General features: G+C 39.5%; 1 protein-coding gene across 9 annotated transcripts in view; it reads right to left on the bottom strand.

Annotated features, from left to right (window-relative positions):
* The window catches only part of kmt2cb (lysine (K)-specific methyltransferase 2Cb), a 100,550-nt gene extending 78,819 nt beyond the window's left edge, over positions 1-21,731 (bottom strand). For all 9 annotated transcript variants that reach the window (XM_081375412.1, XM_081375415.1, XM_081375414.1 and 6 more), the window contains exons 1-3: positions 21,018-21,731; positions 18,076-18,258; positions 5,134-5,222 (exon numbers count right to left, since the gene is read on the bottom strand). In XM_081375412.1, coding sequence (XP_081231538.1) covers positions 5,134-5,222; positions 18,076-18,257 — 271 coding nt within the window. In that variant the 5' untranslated portion in view covers position 18,258; positions 21,018-21,731. The remainder of the gene's footprint in view (positions 1-5,133; positions 5,223-18,075; positions 18,259-21,017) is intronic.
* Positions 21,732-21,989: the final 258 nt, after the last annotated feature.

Here is a 21,989-nt window from a genome sequence, read left to right as displayed (position 1 = left end):
AAAAAAGAAACAAAAAAACACTGAATTAAAATATGCTTCATACACTCAGAACATCCTAGACACTTCATACACCTCAATGTGCTAAAACACACCATACAAACGGAATAGCAACATGCTAAAACACTTAGAACACCTCAGCAACTAAATAGCAAATTGCTAAAAAACACTAGAACACTAAGAATACCATAGCATCTTAATAGTGATATACTACAAATACTCAGAACACTCTATAAACAGTGGGAATGTGTTAAGACACTCAGAACACCCTATAAACTGAATAGCAACATGCTCTAACTCAGAACAACTTAACAACATGGTGAATAAAACCTTAACAACGGTATAGTAATGGACTACAAATACTCAGAACACTGTAACAACAAAACAGCAACATGTTACCTTAGCATCTGAATAGCAGTTTGCTACACATACTCAGAACACTTGCTAAACACACTAACAACTGAATAAAGGTTATGCACAGGAGGTCACAATAGGTGCGAATGACTGCGGTTACACCCACTGAGTGGCACAAAGACTGGTTGATGTTCAGCGTGAATGCAGTGATAAACCACACAAAATACATCTAAAATGGGAAAGAGCTGTGCGATTGACTGTGCAAACAGATTCAACAAGAAATGGAAGCAAATGGATTGCTGCATTTTGCAGAAGCAACTGGAATTCAGGCAGCGAAACGTAAACATCTTTTGGAATGATTTTGGCCATCATTCGAACGGGATCCGCTACAAAAGGCTTGTACTAATAATGGATAAAAGCAAGATGACAACATAAGTTATAACCATAATTACACTAAACTATACCAATCTCCATGCAGCATATATTCTCTGGCTGTGTACTGTAGGCATCATTGTCCAACTCCCATTTATTTGACCATAAAAGGCTGAACACTGGTTCTGACAGTTTCTAACATTTTCAGTCCGTGATATTGTCCTGTTTAGTGGTTGCATGAGCTCTTGAAGCCCCGGCTTCTTCTAGAAAGAAGAGCTATTAACATGCTATTAAAAAATTATCTGTGGGATATTGTGAGGTAAAACTTCACATACGCACTCTGGGGACATCAGAGACTTATTTTACATCTTGGGGCATAATAAGTCCCCTTTCATTTCACCAACAAATCCCGTCTTGAAGTATGGCCAAGCGTCAAGTCAAGCTTATTTGTACAGCCTAGCGCTTCACAATACACATCATTTCCATACAGCTTTACAGAAAGTCCATCCATCCATCCATCTTCTTCCATTTATCCGGGGCCGGGTCACGGGGGCAGCAGTCTAAGCAGAGATCCCCAGACTTCCCTCTCCCTAGACACTTCCTCCAGCTCTTCTGTGGGGACACCGAGGCGTTCCCAGGCCAGCCGGGAGACATAGTCTCTCCAGCGTGTCCTAGGTCTTCCCCGGGGTCTCCTCCCAGTGGGACGCGCCCGGAACACCTTCCCGGGAAGGCGTCCAGGAGGCATCCGGAACAGATGCCCGAGCCACCTCAGCTGGGTCCTCTGGATGTGGAGGAGAAGCGGCTCTACTCTGAGCTCCTCCCGAGTGACCAAGCTTCTCACCCTATCTCTAAGGGATCGCCCAGCCACCCTGCGGAGAAAGCTCATTTCGGCCGCCTGTATCCGGGATCTTGTCCTTTCGGTCATGACCCAAAGCTCATGACCATAGGTGAGAGTAGGAACGTAGATTGACCGGTAAATTGAGAGCTTCGCCTTGTGGCTCAGCTCCTTCTTCACCACGACAGACCAGTACATCGACCGCATTACTGCAGAAGCTGCACCGATCCGTCTGTCAATCTCCCGTTCCATTCTTCCCTCACTCGTGAACAAAACCCCAAGATACTTAAACTCCTCCACTTGAGGCAGGAACTCTCCACCAACCTGAAGTGGGCAAGCCACCCTTTTCCGACTGAGGACCATGGCCTCGGATTTGGAGGTGCTGATTCTCATCCCAGCTGCTTTACACTCGGCTGCAAACGTCCCAGTGCATGCTGAAGGTTCTGGCTTGATGAGGCCAACACGACAACATCATCTGCAAAGAGCAGAGACGAAATCGTGTTGTCACCAAACCTGACACCCTCCGGCCCCTGGCTGCACCTAGAAATTCTGTCCATAAAAATTATGAACAGAACCGGCGACAAAGGGCAGCCCTGCCGGAGTCCAACACGCACCGGGAACAAGTCTGACTTACTGCCGGCAATGCGAACCAAGCTCCTGCTTCGGTCGTACAGGGACCGGACAGCCCTTAGTAAAGGACCTCGGACCCCATACTCCCGGAGCACCCTCCACAGGCTGCCGCGAGGGACACAGTCGAATGCCTTCTCCAAATCCACAAAGCACATGTGGACTGGTTGGGCAAACTCCCATGAACTCTCCTCAATCCCGCTGTCACGTCTTCCATTGAGGAAGCAGAGGCTGAGGGCTCAGAGGTGGACTCGTCCATCACCCAAGCTGAGGTCACCGAGGTAGTCAAGAAACTCCTCGGTGGCAAGGCACCGGGGGTGGATGAGATCCGCCCTGAGTACCTCAAGTCTCTGGATGTTGTGGGGTTGTCTTGGTTGACACGCCTCTGCAGCATCGCGTGGCGGTCGGGGACAGTGCCTCTGGGATGGCAGACCGGGTTGGTGGTCCCTCTTTTTAAGAAGGGGGACCGGAGGGTGTGTTCCAACTCCAGGGGGATCACACTTCTCAGCCTCCCTAGGAAAGTCTATGCCAGGGTACTGGAGAGGAGAATACGGCCGATAGTAGAACCTCGGATCCAGGAGGAACAGTGTGGTTTTCATCCAGACCGTGGAACACTGGACCAGCTCTATACCCTCTACAGGGTGCTTTACAGAAAGTCATAATGTTATATATATATATATAAATGCAAGTTTTAAGGCTGGGCGATATATCAATATATAACAATGATATAAGTAATCATGCGGACTTAGATCTACCTATATCGTAATTAGAGTGTTGTCTAGCAAGAGAAAACTGTCAAGTCCAACTTCCTTTAGTTTAAGAAAGTGATTGTTTGTTTTACTCCAGTTTTCGCAGTTTCCCCTATTAAAGCCAGTCATGCTGCAGGATGTTTTTCCACTCAGTCCGGTTGAGGGTTGTGTTTCGGCGGGAAAGTGATGTCAATGCATACCCTCTATAGCAACATGCTAATAAATTCTACCTTAGCATCTGAACTGTAATATGCTACACATACTCAGAACACACCCTATAAACTGAATAGAAACACGCTAAAACACTCAGAACACCTTATCAACAAAACAGCAATGCCCTGGCAACCGTCTGCAACATTCTAGCATTGAACCAGTGAGTTTTGCACAGGCAAACATCACTCAAATTTTCTTTAGAAAATGTAAAAATGTAGTGGACTTAAGAAAAGGATAAAAACGCCTGACAGACAGCTTCATCCAAGAAGCAGCACTTTAGTAGTGTAGTGGTTCTATATACTTGAAGGGTCTTTCATAATTATGGTGCCATTTACTTCAGTGGTGACCTTGACACAAAGGTTATTTCAAAGGTTCAGGAGGCTAGGTTCAGTTACTGACAGCACCTTTAATGATGCTAGCTCATATTATTGACTGTGAGGGAGTGTTCCAACCTCCAAGGTGAACGTGACTTGACATTCAAAGCGTCAGTTCTCCTGCAGTGTCAAGACAATTTAGCTGGTTATTACAGCTCCATGTATGCTTCACAGAATGAATGAAGAAACTACTATGACAGTTTCAACCAATTTAACAATGAATAATGGCCTATAACCTACTGCAAAAAAAAACAGATTTTATCCTTACAGCGTTACTACTTTAAGTTTTAGATGAGTGAAATAGCATGCCAGATAGTGTGTATTGCGTAGCTTCTCCAGTAACAAGATACTTTTTCTGTTCGTTTTTTACATTGCACTGTAGCGTTAGTCAACTTTACAGCTCAATTCTTTAAATAACTTTTTTGTTCTTTTATTTATTATTCACTGTTTCCACCAAAAACATTAAGCAGCACAACTGTTTGCAACACTGATAATAATAAGAAATGTTTCTTGAGCATCAAATCATCATAATATAATGATTTCTGAAGGATCATGTGACACTGAAGACTGGAGTAATGATGCTGAAAGTTCAGCTTTGCATTACAGGAATGAAATACATTTTAAAACATATTAAAATAATATTTAGCAATATTACTGTTTTTGTTTTCAACAAATGCAGCATGGTGAGCATAAGAGACTTCTTTCAAACACTATCCCAAACTTTTTAACAATGATATAAATTTGGTAATATGTAAATGAATGATAAGTTATATAAATATTCAGCTTGTTGCAGTCAATAATTACAGTATAATTTTAATGCTGTCAAAAGCCCTATTCGGATGGAAATTGTTCTCATGTGCTGGTCTGTAAAAAAAAATTGCATCCTACGAACCCGGAACGCGCTGCTCACATGGAAAGCACCACTAATTTAAAAATGACTCTAAAGTTAAATGGTTCAATCACAACCAAAACAAGTCTTTAAGCTGCTTGTGAACCTGAATGCACATCGTACCTTCAACAGAAGGCCGCCAGCCACAAGCAGGCAAAAGGGCCGAGAAAATGAGGGCAAAATGCACAAGACGAGATTTTAAAAGGCTTTCAGTGGGCATTAGCTTCCACTGGCTGCTGCGAACCTCAATCACATGCTTTGAAAGGTGGTGGGGAGACTCCAGAGCAGAAAGGCTGTGGCTAGAGTCAAATCCTTTCAATTAGAGCTAGAGAGCGGAGCCATGTGGAGACGGGCGAAAATCTCATCAATCCTGCTCAAGGAGTGTGGACGGCCGAGCCTCTTGAAAGCTCCTCCTCGGCCGGCCAAGGTTTGAGTTAGATTGACTGCACAGCTGGGAAAGAAAATCAATTCAGGGCTCCACATTGTGATTTTGTTTATCATTGGAACTGCCTCAGAGGAGAAGTAGCCTCGCTCTCTGACTCTTGAGGAAGGGGGATGTGACGGCTGAAAAGAAAAGACTGACACAGGAAACCCAGAGCGGTGGGAAAAGAAGTTTAAAGAGGGTATATGTGGGGGAGGAGAGAAGAAAAGAGAGGAAAGAGTGGGAGAGGAAGCCAGAAGAAAAGGGTGAAAGTAAGAAAAGGAAAAGAGGGCTGCAGTTACCTGTCTCCTGTGTGCTTCCTGTTTCTGCTGTCTCCATTCCATCTGTGCTGTCTTCATCCTCCACCAGAGCTTTTCCTCGCCCCCGATTCCTGAGAAAGAGATGTTTATTATTGCCACGCTAGATTCAGGGAAGACTGGTTGATCATGAAGAGGGTGCAACGTTCGTTCCGGAAGTAAAAACTCATCAATTTTCTCCATAGGGATATTGATTTTTTAACTATAAATTACACATCTCAAAGGCAGACCTTCTGTGAGTTTCGAGGTTATTAATTGATTGCTTATAGGACATACTGTATAAGAGAAGGTATATAAGACATCTGTTCGTATTATTTCAAATTAAATTTTTTCAATAAAATAATCACATTTAAACTACATTACATTAATCTTCATTACTTTAAATTAAAGAGTTGCTTCACCGCTGGCAAAATGGGCTTTCAATAAAACTTGGCAGCCTATACAGTGGAAAGGCGATATTTTTCTTTTTTTTAAATTGCTGACTAGAAAAAAATGAGAATAAAGGCTGTTGTCTTCCCTTTTGTCAAATAGGTTGGAAAACTTCAACACCCATAATGCACTGGGCATGTTGCAGTCCAAGCCCACTCCCTTCAGTGTGCTATGGATAAGCTTGCCCAGAGTCAAATACCGCCTTGCTTTAGTAGGAAATACTTCTTAGCAAACTAATGGTGTATTCACACCAGGAAAGTCCGCTAGTTCACTTTTGCTTTGGTCCTTGACCTACAATGTTGATTTCTTTTTGTTTGGTGTGATTCCCTTTCACACTGCCCTTTTTGCAAGTGAAGCAAAATTTGTAAACAAAACCACACGTGTGCTAAGGTCATCCATTCATTGGACAGAAATTCGAACCGTACCAGAGTTCATTTGAGTCCACAGAGTTCACAGAGTGTTTGTAGTCAACATTTCAAACTGACCACAAACCACAACCAGTAAACATGTTCATTCACATATACTACAGACATTGTAATAATACAAAGCGGGTTGAAAATGAGCGAAGTTAAACTGTAATAGATTTACGTTTCACCATCGTTTTTAATTTGAATATGTCATTCGCAATGCTTCTTGGGATTGTAGCTCTTTCCCTCACTAAATCTTTGTACCTTTGTCTTTTTGCCCACCTTTCAAATACTTTTTTGCTTTCAATAAAAATGTGTAATATTGTAATTCACCTTGTATCTTACTGGCTTGGATAAATGCTTTAAATAAACGTTTTAAATCCATATGGGAAAAAAGAATGGAAAAAATACCAACGCAGCTGTGGATTGACACTAATGCACTATATTATTTAAATACAGTACCAGTTGTCTCTGGTTCCCAACTGAGTGTCCGTGGCCCTGAGCAAGGGTGGGACGGCCATGTGAAAACGGTGTGTTTGTGTTCGGGCACATTTGTTTACATGCACTGAGGGGGAAGTAACGGGTGCGAGAGACCTCTCATTAAAGCTGCCGCTCAATATAGGAGCATCATGAAGATGACATTTCCTCATTTCCTCAGAAGCCCTGAGGGCGGACACACAACCCTGCTCTGGTGTCGCCACTCAAACCTAGATTACACACTGAACAGGGTTTAATCTTCTTGGTGACTCATTTGCACGAGCAGTGTCCAGTCAGATCGGGTTTTGATCACTGCATTTCATCCAATTTGAGCAAATGTGGTCTGTGTGATCTGTAATTTGACATTAATTAGCCTTTTTATTTAAAGCCTAGATATTTTTTCATTTAGCCTAGATATTTAAAGCTTTGCCAGTTACATGTGTCTCGAAAGGAAAATAGCCATCCAACCAGAAAAGTGAAAAGTGGTCTCTATATGACAGGTGATTGGATGGGAGGGGATGAAAAATAAAAGACTTTGGAGACTTTGGGTGAAAAGGAAATTCATTTCAGAGGCAGAGTAAGACTTATTGTGAAGAATGTGGCAACTGTGAAAAATATAGTCACTTTGCGAGATACAAAATCCCCTTATATATTTGCAATTACAATACCTTTAAAAAATTGTTTAATGTTTTTGAATGTCTTATTCTCAACAAGGCTGAATTGATTTAATATGCTGATTTGGTGCTCAGTAAACATCTTTTATTACTATTCTACTATGATGAAAAAAAGTTCAACACTACTGCTTAATATTTTCGTGATCATGTTTTTTCCCCAGGATTCTTTGATGGACAGAAAGTTCAAAAGAGCAGCATTTATATATATATATATATATATATATATTTTTTTTTTAACAATATAAAATACTTTACTGTCACTTTTTATCAATTTAATGCATCCTAGTCGACTAAATGTATTAAAAAAATTGTACGGACCCAAAACTGTACCTTTTATCTATTATTATCATTACTTTAATGAATCTGGAGGCAAAAACAGACTTCCATAGAATTGTACACAATAAGACCAAGAAATTTGATTTAAATCGATTTTAACCAGCAAGACTTCCTTAGAGGCCATTCAGACAGAACACGTTTTTGCAGTTAAAAATATTAGATGGAGGTCAGTGGAACAAAAAACCCCTGCAAGGTCTAGAAGCTTAAATGGATAGTTCACCCAAAAATGAAATTTCTATCATCATTTACACACCCTCATGTCATTTCAAACCCATTAGTCTACTTGTTCATCTTCGGAACACAAATGAAGATGTTTTTGATGAAATCTGACAGCTTTCTGTCCCTCCATTGACAGATACGCAACTGACCCTTTGACACGTTATAAGATGAACAGCTTTTATTCAGATATAAACATTCATCAACTCACACATCAGCTGTGGTAAACAGAAGCTCAAGCATGTTCGCTTGACGTGCAAGAACCAATGAGGTTCATTCTCATGTGTTACGCAGCATGTTTGAGAATCAGCAAGAACCAATGAGGTTAATTCTTGCATTACGCGTTTGAGTTTCTGGAAAATGTTTGTTCTCGCGGGTCTGGCTGGTTCGTTGAGCTTCTGTTTGTTCCTGGTGATCAATGTTTAAAAGTGAATAAAAGCCTAAATTCAATCTGGTCATCATTTAAAGCGATCCGAGTCTATTCTGAAAATTTGGACTAAACCGCTCAATTCATATGGATTAGTTTTACGATCCCTTCATGAACTTTTTGAAGCGTCAACGTTGTAGTTGCGTAGCTGTCAATGGAGGGACTGGAAGCTATCAGATTTAAATCAAAAAGATTTCCATTTGTGTTGAATAAAAAGTCTTACGGGTTTAGAATGACATGAGGGTGAGTAATTAATTACAGAAATGACAGTGAACTTTCCCTTCAACTTGAGTGCTGCTTTTTAGAATTTTTAGAAAGACACTGCAAAAGCAGCGTTCAAATGCATCCATCTAGTGTGTTTTTCATAGGGAAAATAATTGAAAAGTAGCACAGTTGAATGGAAAAACTAATTCTGTGTGTATGTCCCCTTAGTCAACCTACTTCACCAGCTGCATTTTGCTGATAAACCGCATAGGTCCACGAGTTCAAAAAAATATTATTATTTTTTTCAAGGTTTGATTGACCAAGGATCTGTCTGGAACTGGGGATATTAGGAGAACTTAATCACAACTAAAACTGGCACTACTTTTAATGTCTTCTGTGTTGTGTCTTTTAAAAAAGCTTATTGTTCTCCATTGTATGATGTTATTGACTATTGAAGCCAATAAAGTATTCCATTTTTCCTTACCCTTTCAATGGATTCGGTGTCAAAGAAGTGCATGACAGGCTGCCAGTCACATGAGTTTGGCCTCAGAGAGAGCCCAGCCTAAAGCTGTTGCTATGGTGCTACTGTGCGTGACGCTCTAGTCTTTCAGAACACGCAGTACTCAGAGGACAGTATCTGATGTACAGTATGAACTCCTGGGCAAAGAAAATGGGCCAAGCCCAAAATGGCTAAATACTAAGCTTTTAACTGTCTTAACCCAAAATTATTGGTCAGGAAATTAGCAAAATGTAAGCAAATGCACTACTTAAAAAGCCATCTCAGAAAAACATCAAAGGCAGAATTAAGTTTTTGTCAGAATATGGGATATATATAATTGTGTGAGAAGTGATGAATCACAATGATACACGAGTTGCATGGTGATGCTCCAGAGCGGTGTCTTGGAAAATCTGCTGAGAAATATAATAATAAATGCATCTCTACCACAGTGAAGCATGGAGAAAGAGACTGTGTCATTGTGTGAGGAGCTGCTTCACTGTAAAAAGTCATTTAATGCATTGAATATTGCAGAATGGCTTGCTTCCCACAATTGAAAAGACGCTATCTAAAGAGGAATGATCAGATGTTATTTCTCAACAAGACAATGCTTCTTCCCAAATTGCAAAGACAACCAAGAAGTGGCTTGAGCACAAGTCCATCAAGCTCATGTTTTGGCCAGGTCAGAGTCCAGATTTAAACCCTATAGTGAATATTTAGTCTGACATTAAACTTAAACTTAAACTGGGAGACATTTTTCAACTACTCATGAACAGTTTGAACAGCATTATCATTGAGTGGAACAACTTCTTCCTGTATAAAGCCGTCTGCAAGTTTGGGAAGGCTATTCCGTGCTAAGTTACTTTATCTACAGTATTTGTGCAGTGCTTGCTAATTTCCTGACCAGTGATTTGGGATTAAAATGGTTAAGACAAGTAAAGGCAACTAAATATTTTGCTATTTTTGACTACGTTTATGTTTAGGGGTGGACTTGCATCCTTAATTTTCTCTATAAAAAAATCATACATTTCCATTCAAATCACATTGTAGGAATTCGTATGAAATCGGCACCTCATGAAATGGTTACGTTTTCTCATGAGATCAGGTTGGGTGGTCCAATGCCTCACAGACAGCTACAATAGAACAATGGTTACGTGTCTATATGCAGCTTCCCTATATAACATTTAGAAACCGTTAGCACATATATTCAGTTACTGTAGTTCCTCTTTGTGTTTACAGTACTATTAAAGCTTCCCTGTGAGATGTCAAAACCCTTCAACAGGAAGACAGTTCATTCGGCAGCCATCTTGGTTACAACCCCGGGCAGCTATTTCCAGCCATGCAAGTACAGCTACTATTTATTTGAATTAAAAAGACTGAAATCTCAAGGTACATTTTAACAGGGCCGTCACTGAGGGGGTTAAAGGTAGTGACAATTCTAGGGGCCCCCAGTGATTTTACAGAGGATGATATGCATAATCTACAGCATGTTTGCAACAATGATGGTGTAATGATTTATATATGTGTGTGTGTGTGTGTGTGTGTGTGTGTGTGTGTGTGTGTGTGTGTGTGTGTGTGTGTGTGTGTGTGTGTGTGTGTGTGTGTGTGTGTGTGTGTGTGTGTGTGTGCGTGTGTGTGTGTGTGTGTGTGTATGTGTAGATTGTGTGCCAAATTTGACTGCATTACAGGTTTGAGAATCAAACAAAATCATCATTGACAATTATGGGAATCACAAAAAACCCTCAAAAGTAAAATGCTTTCTCTAAATCTACTATTTATTTATTCATGGAATATGAGCTAGACATGTTTACACGAGGTTTCTCTAAATATATATAAAATCAGCGAATAAATAAGGTACATACAATTTCAACAACCATTAGGATGAATGTTGTCAAGTGTACACTTTCAGATACTTACATTAAACAATGTTAAGTATGAAAAACAACATCACAAAATTTACTGTGGACTAATAGGGAGGAAAAAACAGGTATTTAATCCATAAACTAGTTATTTGAATTAGTTACGTTGATCATTTAAACCCCATGATGGTGATATTTGTTTAGCTCATTAAAACACGTGTGCAAAACAACATGACAGCTACATGAACAACAACAAGATGTACAATAACAAAAAGCTCTAATAGGAATGCCATTTCTAACACTATTGCTATAGGAGTAATTTGTGATAAATGGTTAGATGGTTAATTTAGTTGAAGATATGCCATTCCAGCATTTAGGGTTCACCAGACTGCCACAAACAAGGTGTAACTGTGAACAGTTATTGCCTTTATTGCGTTTTCCTCCCCTCAAAAAGAGAACCCTCTAGTTCAAACTCAAATGTGTGAAATTAGTTTGACACTTCCTTTTGGCCATGTTGCTCAATTTTTTTGCGTTTGAGAACTTGTAGAGCCTTAGTGTTTATTCAAATTTTGTATGATGCTGTTATCCAACTGCAGAATACGAATAGTTTCCTATAGCCCCATTAATAAATGCTTATTTTTATGGACGTTAAATTTTATTCTTATGGAAATTTTTCTTAACCAAATGACACGAGACTGTAAATCGTGGTTTCTAAAAGCCTGTTCACACCAACACGAATGCTCTTGGCATGTGACCAAAAGCACACATCCTACTGGTTGGGCAGTTTTCTTCGCAATGTGATGGAAAAGGAAATTAGGTCTGACGTCATGCAAGTGTTTGTGTCGGTCTGAACAGATGCATTCATTCCGATTAAAATGCTTATCACACCAAATTTTTGTCTGTCAAATTTCATCTTGGTGTGAACAGGTCATAAATGTGTCAATGGCTAGTAGTTTCTGTTTGTGAGTCATTCCTAATTTCCAAGAAATTCAATATCTTATTCTCAATTCACACCCATTCCAATCCTATAACATATACATATGGCGTAGCATAATCATTTCCCCCTATTGTCAGCGAACCTAACAAAACAGACCTGCGACCCATTCTGGATCACGATCCACCAGTTGAGAACCAACCAACAAGCACGCATCCATCTACAGCCAAACATCCATTCGCGTTTCTACATATCCGCCCCACAAATGCGCAGTGAAGATCCGTGGCTGTCAGATTCCCACGGGGGCTCTTCTTCTCTGATCTATGTATCACTTCATCGGGGTGATAATTGTTAGGCATTCAAATTAAAGTCACACAGTTTGAAGACGGAGGAGCTACAGCAAGCAGAGTTGAAAGGGAAGCCAGCCCCTCTCTAGGGCTGCCGTAAGGAGGGAGTGTGTGAGGGACGGATGGGTAATTACCAGTGCCACTGGAGAGAGAAATCTCAGTCTGTCCCATGCCAAAAATGACTCCTCCCTGCAAATGACTTCCTATACCAGACAGTTAACAAGGCTGAATGCAGACAAATGGGACAGTTTTCACCCCAGAGGTTATAGAGACACATGCAGCAAAACCTTCAGAACCATAGACCACATGTCCGGGTTTAAGAAGTCGATCTATATATATATATATATATATATATATATATATATACAGTATATATATATATATAAATACATATATATTTTTATATATGTATTATATATATATATACATGTATACACATACAGAAATAATACAAATTAACTGAATTACAGTGAACATATTTATGCTAAGTAAAATACAAACATTTGTACTATATTTACTCAAAACACACACACACACACACATAATAGAAAATGTATATTAACCACATTTGTCAAGCTATCAGTAGATAAACATGCCACAAGTTGGAAGTATCGACCATTCATGTTTATCAACCAAGCTAGGATCCCTATAGGTTGATGCCGAAAATCCAAAAAGATTAACATATCAACCTATAGGTTAGTGATCTTTTGCAGATAATGCCAAAAGATCACTCATTTAATCCAAGCATGCCAAAAAGGGCAAACTTTAAAAAATTGGCTTTGCAGAATTACTTGCAAGTATTCTAAAGAACTTTACGTGGAGACACAAATATGGAATATTACTCGCATTAAGCCAACAAAATGAAAGAAGACAAATCACAATGCGTTTATGTTTTTGTTGCTCTGACTCATCTCATATATGACACTGTAAGCAACAAAATTATGTTAAGGGAAAGAGAAAGTGACATGTGAAAGCCAAGTATGGTAACCCATCCTCGGAATTTATCCTCTGCATTTCACCCATCCAAATTAGTGTACACACATTAGCAGCAGTGATTAGTGAACACACACACACACTGCAAAGCGTGGACACACACACTCAGAGCAGTGGGCAGCTATACCTGAACAAAGTGTACACAGTCTGAGCTCAATGTGTCTTCAAAATGTCACTTGTCAGGCCACAAAGGTTACATTGTAACCTGAGCACCAAGGTAGCCAGTAGCTTGCCCTTTATGATTTCAAGAAGAAATCATTTAGTACACATATAACACAAACATGCTAATTTAGCATACCCTTGTAACACACAATGAAGATGATACTATTCTGACAGGTCATTAATCTGTCATTCATAATGCACTTTAGGATCGATTCGATTGGTTTGGTATGTGTACCTTTAGAGTAAATCTCTTTCAGCTATTCAAATCGTTTGGATGGAGGTACCATAGAAATAAATTGTGTTAACGCCCAACCCCAAGATGACTTAGTAGGCCTCTGTAGTAGACAGAGGATTAAATATGCATCACAATTCCCAGACAGCCAAACATCTTCTCCGTCTGGATGAGGGAACATGAAAATGTCCTACTTATGAACAGTCTTTACTGATATAGACGAATGGAACAATAAAGTCAACAGGAAAAGCCATTCACAAACAATATTACTTCCATACTTCCATATGTGAAACAGCAAATTCAACTAGACAAAAATTTAATTAAGAATATGACATCATGACAATGCTGATGGCTGATGCAGCAAAATATAGGTACAAATTTATAAAACTAGACCCTGGTCTCATTTAGGACTGACAGCTGTGATGTCATCTAGTGTCCACCTGCAATTGCCAGTCATGTGTCACTACGTAATGCTGACGTTGTTTGCTTTAAAATCCTGTATTGGCTCTGCAAAGCATCAAATGTCACAGGTAAAATAAAAATCGTTCTGCACACACGTTTAAGATTAAGCATATTTGTGTAAATATACATACACATTGGTATTGGTCTATGCTTTTGCAAAAAGAAAAAAAGAGAACATAGAAACTGCATGGTCCATTTAGGCATGCTCGGCACCCAACCCCCAAGCCCAGAGACCTATAACTTATCCCCATGATCCCACCATAGAAAGAGAGAAAGAGAGAGAGAGAGAGAGAGAGAGAGAGAGAGAGAGAGAGAGAGAGAGAGAGAGAGAGAGAGAGAGAGAGAGAGAGAGAGAGAGAGAGAGAGAGAGAGAGAGAGAGAGAGAGAGAGAGATCTGTTTTAGAAAGTAGAGCCAACACACAACTACAGTATAAAATCTGGAGTGGAGTTTTATGGAATGGATTTCAAAGACTGGATTCTGTGAAGCAAACCGATCCAATGGTTTTCTTTCAAAAATATGGGACCAAATTCAATTAAATCCTTAGAGAAACACTAAACTGAAGTACGCAACAAAAGAGAATGGAAAACAATAAACTGAAGAATTCCGGTGTTTGCCAAGGGAAGCCTCGCTATTTCTATTAGGATTTGAACAAACCAATAACATTTGTCCTGTATTGTTTGTGGTAGAGACATGGATGATACCTCAAATAATGTGGTTTGTTGAGGAGAGGTATGCTATTATTTTTCTAAGTGATCAGACTTCTTGGCGGACAAGTGAAAAACCCCATAGACTTACACTGAATGTGGAATTTTATTCTTTAGGGTTGTATCTGTTGTCTTAGGCTAGTAAACAAAACATCAGCCTCGTATTACCTTAGCAACTGCATAGTAACCACCAACAACACCATAGCATCATGGTGGCAGCTTTTTCTCAGGTATGAATGGGTGGTATGTTTTATTTAAGTTAGGGTATATATCACTCTTCACTGATTTTTGTTGGAAATGTAACCCATTTTTGAATGTATTATATAACCATGAATTATAATTTCTTTTAAGTGATCAATTTAATTAAAAACTTCACAAAGCATTAAAGCCATGTTTTTCCTGCAAGGCCGCATTTACACTGCAGGTCTTGATGCCCAATGCGCTTTTTCAATGACATGTGACTGGCATTGGCAAGGGATTATCCAATATGTCTGCTTTCATGGCAAACGTAAATGCACGTATCCGATTCACATCAGGTTTATTTCCACATATGAATGAGGCCTGAAACCGATCTGAGAATATCAGAAAACAATGTGCTTTTTTTCTGCTTACACGTTCGTGGGTCATATCCGATCTGTGCCACATGGGAGGAACAAATGGAATTGGGTCATTTGAACCATGTAATGTAAATGCAGCCAAAGACATTCAAGATATTTAGAGATGCTTTTCTGTAAAAATGCTTTCTGTAAAAAAAATTTGTGAAAAATGCTGTATAGACACCCCTGACTTTCCAAATAAAATGTCCTTATTTTTTATTATCTTTTAGTTTCTTTTATTTGGAAGTTGATGGACACCAAGCACAAGTCGACATCTTCACATTTATGAAAGACTTTCACAAAAAATATTAATGAATATTTGAAATTAGCCATATTTAAATGTCGATGTAAAATAGCTGGCATAAGCACAACTGTGGTGATGTGACCACATGAATTCTATAATAATACACTACCATTTAAAATGTCTACATACATAAATACATTTATAATGTTACATATAATTATAAAAAAAAAATTATGTCACAGTTTCCACAACAATATTAAGAAGCACAAATGTTTTCCACGTTGATAATAATAAGAAATAAGCACCAAATCAGCATTTTAGAATGATTTCTGAAGGATCATGTGGATCTGGAGTAATAATTCCTGGAGTAATAATGCAGAAAATTATAAATTACTGGAATAAATTACATTTTTAAATATATTAAAATAGAAAAACAGTATTTAAGCAGTATTTCTCTTTTTACTGTATTTTGTTAAAAAAAAATGCAGCCTCAAGGCCTGTTCACACCGGGACGAATTTCGCGCACGATATTCGCCGACGTTTAACGCCTCGTGACTAAACAAAGGGCGCCAATGTGAGTGTGCACACCGGCGCGAAAAACGCCACGCGTAAAAGCGTCATTTTTTAAAAAACGCCTCGGGTTTGTTTTTTTGGTTTGACGCGCCGCGACAAAAACTATCCGACCAATGAGATTGGCGCTTTTGTTCACGTGTCTGGAGCTTCTGAAGTTACAGTTAAACACAACTTGGGGGCGCTCAAACACAAAACGGTCTTGCCGAGCACACATACGTAATGGCGAAGAAGATATACACCAAGTAGCGTCTACACTGCCGGGAAGAAATAAGACGAGGAAGATGCAAGGCAAGATGATTGTAGAGCTGCTGGTCTCGTTGGTGTCGGAACATAAAGAACTATATGACAAACGCGACAGCGACTACAAAAATCTTGATAAAAGAGAACTGTTATGGAGTGGTTTCTGTTTTACATTAAGCGCCATCTAATGTCAGGGAATGAATTTGCATGTTCACTCGGCTCATCGTCAGCGAAAATCGCTTGGGTGTGAACACAAAAAACGCGTTGAAAAACGCTGGCGAATAACGCGAGCCGATATTCGCCCCGGTGTGTAGGGCCCTTCAGTGAGCATAAGAGACTTCTTTCAAAAACATTTACAAATCGTGTCATAAACAACCAAAAGATACACGAGCGGACAGTTATGATGCACTAACACTAGCAATGTCTTCAGAAAAAGCCCAAATCTTGTTATTTCAACTGTTTTAAGCAAGAACCATAGCAAATCAACAGTTTGTAGACATTTGAATGGAAGGTAGTAGGTAGTTTCTTCTTTTGAAGAAAATGATTTTGTGAGATCTATTAACGAAAGCACCTTGCATCAGACCGTCCCACAGACATTCACACCTTACACAGTCATAGTAAAGCTCCTAAGCTGACAGAGGCACCTGTGCTTTTCATTTAAAAGACTCCTATATAATTAATCCCCTCAGGAAAAATGCCAAGCACCTCCCCTCCATTTAGACAGTTATCTGAGTCAAGAAAGATGCACATACTCTTCTCAAATGCAGTTGTGAAACAGAGGAAGTCTGCCAGGATTACCGTTCAAAAACTGCTTCTGTACATTCAATGGATTCTGGTTAGCCTAAAGTCCCATCCTGGATCAATATGCCAGTCAGGCAAACAGGTGCTTCTCTTTAATGTGTTCTATGGGTAAATAGCTGAAGGGCTTAGAGGGGTTAATTCAACGCACCATAATTTAAAGCGGCCTGTCAGAGAGAGATATCAGAGCAGATGAGGAGACCTCCACTGCCATGTGTCCATGAAGCTAAATTGGTCAAATGCATTGCGTCTCGCATAGGAGGAAGGCTTTTCATGAATCAAAATTTTACACCATGCCTACCCTGGACATGAGCGGTGCATCAAAACTAGAATGTTCCCATTATAAATCAACAAAGACGTCTATCATGGAAAGCGCCCATCGTGGCATAAAACAGTGCATTCGATTTCAGTTTTTCTTCAAGATGTGCTGCACTGCTAACACTGCTAGGTATGCAGACTATGCATGCACCAATATTGAGAATAACTAAAAATAAAAAATACACACATACACACAAAATCAGTCCATTTCAATGCTACAAGTGAATTTAGCAACTCAAAATTATGTACAGAATGAAAATGTCTTTGTTTTGTGATTAGTTTAAACAGTATTATTAAATCATTGATGTCTATTGAAGATTTTAAGTTTAAGTCAGCATTAGTTGACAGGAAGGTCATCTTAATGGAAAAATAATTATTCAATAAAAAATAAATAATGTCAGCAATGTTTCGCCTTTCAACCCCTCGCCTTCAACCACCTTGCTCCATGCTGGTACATAACACACACTATTTATGGTATTTTTGGTCATTTTTTTACTTTAAAAACTAACCTATTTTATTTTACACCAACGGATTTCCATTTTTTTTTTTTTAAATGGGACACACAAACTCAAAACTGATTGGTCCGTGGTTGATAAAAAGTGACACGCAGCTTAAATGCCATTAATGTTGACAGCCAAGTTCACGTTGCTCCCAGCATAGGCACAGAGTTAGACCAACTGGATGAATTTCATAAGATTCTTATCTTATAAGACCAATAATCAACATTTCTTTCTAAATACATTTAAATTGCTATTCAGACTAATAAAAACAGCACCCCAGAAGTTTAATTGAACTTACTTCTTTCTCTGTCTGGGCACAGATGGAAGTGTTGTTGCCGTGGATAATGCGTCCTTGCGAGGGCGGCCCCGGGGCCGCTTATCCGTGGGGGCCGGACTTCCAGTGGGAGTGGCCCCAGAGCTGCTAGGAGGTGGCGAGGGTCCTTTGTCAGAGGGGTCCAGACTTTTCTCCTCTGATGACATTCTGTGAAAGAGATGTGAACACATACATTATTTTTACAAATAAGTTTATAACATCATGCATGTCAGCTATCCTGTAGGCTGACAAAATTGTACATTTCCAGGAAAGCTTTCAACACAGCAAGTTTTCCAGCTTTGCAGCAATTTACACCTTCAAAACACATTCTCCAACCAGTGAGGTTTTAATTCTGATTTTATTAAAAACCTGGCAATGCCGGAGGAGAAAATAATCCCTGAGGTTAATACTAAAACTGTATTTTAATACACTTGTATAATTTGCTCATAGTGTGGACTGTGGAGTCTAACTCACAACTCAGCAAAAGTTCCATACAAATTCAAAACAAGAGTCAGCACACTTTATTCATTCCAATAAAAATCAATCCACACAATGCTATTACGCTTTTTGTTACACTAGACACGCTTTTAGTAACATTTCCACCTCAATTTAAGAGGGGCAAATATTTTTTTTCATATTTTTCATCATCTACTTAATGTTTTTGACTTGTGGCATATTAGCACAGCATCGGACTTCACAATCCAATAAAAATTAAACAACTCAGTTGAAAGTGACAGACTGACGGACCAATGTTTTGGTTGTGTTGTTGTAGTCTTTCTGAATGTTGTGCACATTGTTAGTTGTTGCTCTGCCGGATCCCCAGTGCTGACCCTTGCGCCTGCTCTGCGTGGTGCTTCTGCCAACCTGTCCACTCAGCTGACAAGGCATATTGCCAACGGGATGCTGTCTTTTCCGGGAACTACGTGGGATCCCTCCCTGGGTTGCGCTCATTGTATCCTGCCTTGAGTAAACAATTAGACCTCACATGGTTGAGTCAAGCCTTCAATGAGGCCGTGTGCATTACCATTATTGTGTACATACACATTGTCTGTGGTGGCCATTTAAAAACCTTATGAAATGGCTTGGCAAGTGTTTTTTTATTTTATTATATAGATTTCTGATTGAAACTGGAAGCTGGGGGAGGGCATATTGAAGAAAACAAACAAAACAGCCAATAGGCTTTAGTTTAAGTCACAGCTGAGAAGTATTATTTGCTACATGCTATTGCTAGCCAAATGTAGGCAATATTAGGGGAGGGACATTATCATTCTAGAGTGCATTTGATTGGACAAACATTTGGATGCGCCCTTGTGTGCAACATGACTCATCATACTTTTTCACAGAAGAAAAACACTAGAAATGCATACATCTGCTAAATGTTTATTTGGTCAACTAAAAGCAAATGAGACATGAACAAAACTCCATTTTCTTTAACAGAAAAGAAAGTATCAACATATGGATCTGAAGTCTGAGTCCATAGTCAACATCAGCCCACGGTTAACATCTGCAAGGGTAAAGGATTTTTCCTTAACCTTCTAGGAAAGAGTATGGTGGAGGTATTGCAAGGGAATTATAAAGATTAAATAAGAGTACAGTAAATTAAAAGGTTAAAGCTTACAAAAAGAGAGACTCTGGATCATTCCGTCTGTTCACTCAATTAAACCGCAGCTGTACAAAATTATAAATGTCTTTGGATTCATTTTGAGAAATGTAGTTTGCAAATGCATCTCTACAAGCAACAAAGTTTTCTGTTAATCAGACGGATAATGAACAGGTGTTTCTAACAAACATGGTAGCAACACCAGCTAATGCATTCACATGTGCATTATGTTTGGGTCATATAACTGCATACTTGCTGTTCACACTTGATCCTCCTGCTATTTTGCTATTTACCATCAGGGTTATTAGAGATCTACATAACCCTCTAAACTATAATGTACACATTTTTCTAAGTAGCATAAAAATGTACTTGATGTGATAACATCTGATCTAACTAGTTAAATTCAAACAAAAAATTATTTAATATGACTCAACTGTTACACCAACAATAGTAATTTTAAGGGTAAGCTAAGGAAAAACAAACAGCCACAATCTACCTGAAATTATGAAAAATGTCTAAGCCTCGTATAGAGGACTTCTTTTGAAGTTATACAGAGAGTATATATATATGGAAATTATTAAATAACACATACAGGAACCAAGGGATAGCCGTACTGAAACAGCAGAAGCACACAAAGCAAGTGCTTCTTCACATGAGGGGGCATGTCCAGCTTTTTGCCTTTGTTCAGTTGTCTCCAGAGCTTTGTGTTTCAGAGCCTTACATACGCAGGGTGCCAATAATACCATCATGCCATGAAATACTCATACGGTTTTCCTACTTAATACTTTTTTATATAAATTGGTAAAAAACAAGGACAAGCCGGCGACTTTAAATGAGAGAGGCGGATTTGCACTCTTTAGGGTAGTCCAAAGGCTAAACCTACCTGCATACAAAGTATCGGTGCTGTCCAAAATTTTTCGCTCGGCAGATGATCATCGCGTGCAATGTAGTGTCAACTTAGATGTGATGGTGTTACAGTGGAAAGATGACTGTAAATGCGCAAGAAAGGCTATAAGTGGATACAGTAGAGGCCTTGCAGCCCGGCTGATTAACTTGGAAACATTACTCAAGCTTGGAGTCACCTATCCATGCAGGAATCATATAACGGACCATTAAAGGCAGTGGACAGTAAAGATGCAGGACGTTTTTAAACACCTTTTTATGATTTTAGAGGTAATTGGGAGACTAGCGAGAGTACAAGAAGAAAAGCTGCACACTCGGTCGAAATCAAGTGTTCGCATGCAGAAAGGCGACAGAAACGACAAAAGCACTCGCAAATGGTGCCGAGAAACACACACAACACACTCGTCGATCGATATTTACTTACCTCTTCGACCCTAGCAATTTTTATTTATTTCCTTCATGACAAGAACCGTCATATACGTGACATATAGTACTTTTGTTTAGTGTTTGTGGATGGCGCTGGGGGGTTGGGGAGGAATACACCACTATTCCTCTGGAAAATAAGCCAGCGTGACAAAGCGATATCTTCGGCGATATTGTACACGAATTCCAGTAAAATCCACAGAAAAACTATAATGTTTAATCCATAGGCAGAACGCATCCGCTTTCCTTCGGTTCGAACGGATCACTTTTCTTTATTCCGCTTCATCCCACATCGCCAAATCCTCGCGGGTTACATCCCTCATCCGAAAACAAGCCATACCGACCGCTATCTGAGCTCCTGCGAGGCGATGACAGGAGCCGATCTTTGGACACATTCGGAGAAATACAGCCAAAAAATATCCCCAAATGAGGGAAAACCGAAAGCAGATTTCGCTTTCAAGCTTTCAATCCTGACGATTTCGATCAGCTCGGGGAGCAAGCTGCAAATTTCGAGCTATACTTTAATAACGCTAAACCCATCGAGATGGTATCCTTGCCTGGGTATTCACAATGTGTACACGTAAAAGTCGACAATTAGATGCGGCTGTAGAACGGGGAATGAAATAAAACGTTACATTTCTGCATTAGTACAAATATTAAAGTTGTAGCTTGCACTCCATGGTAGCCATATTTGAGTGTAACCGAATCACGCACTGTGAGAGCGACACCATGCTAAATAGTGCCACAACATTAGGCACGGCACTCAAAGGAACGACACCTTCTCATTTAGAAGTGCACACCATAATCCTTCATAATAACATTAGAATGTATTTTTAATTAACACATGAGTCTGTTTACAAACGCCAGTGTAAAATAAAAATAATATAAACTGACCCTGCGGAGTGATATGTTGGAGCGCTCAGCAGGTGAGGCGACTTTTTTTTTTTTTTTTTTTAACACGCACAGAATTTCT

The sequence above is a fragment of the Scardinius erythrophthalmus genome (genome assembly GCF_964197995.2).
Source record: "Scardinius erythrophthalmus genome assembly, chromosome: 9".
NCBI classification, from domain to species: domain Eukaryota; kingdom Metazoa; phylum Chordata; class Actinopteri; order Cypriniformes; family Leuciscidae; genus Scardinius; species Scardinius erythrophthalmus.
This window is presented reverse-complemented; position numbering and strand designations above follow the sequence as displayed.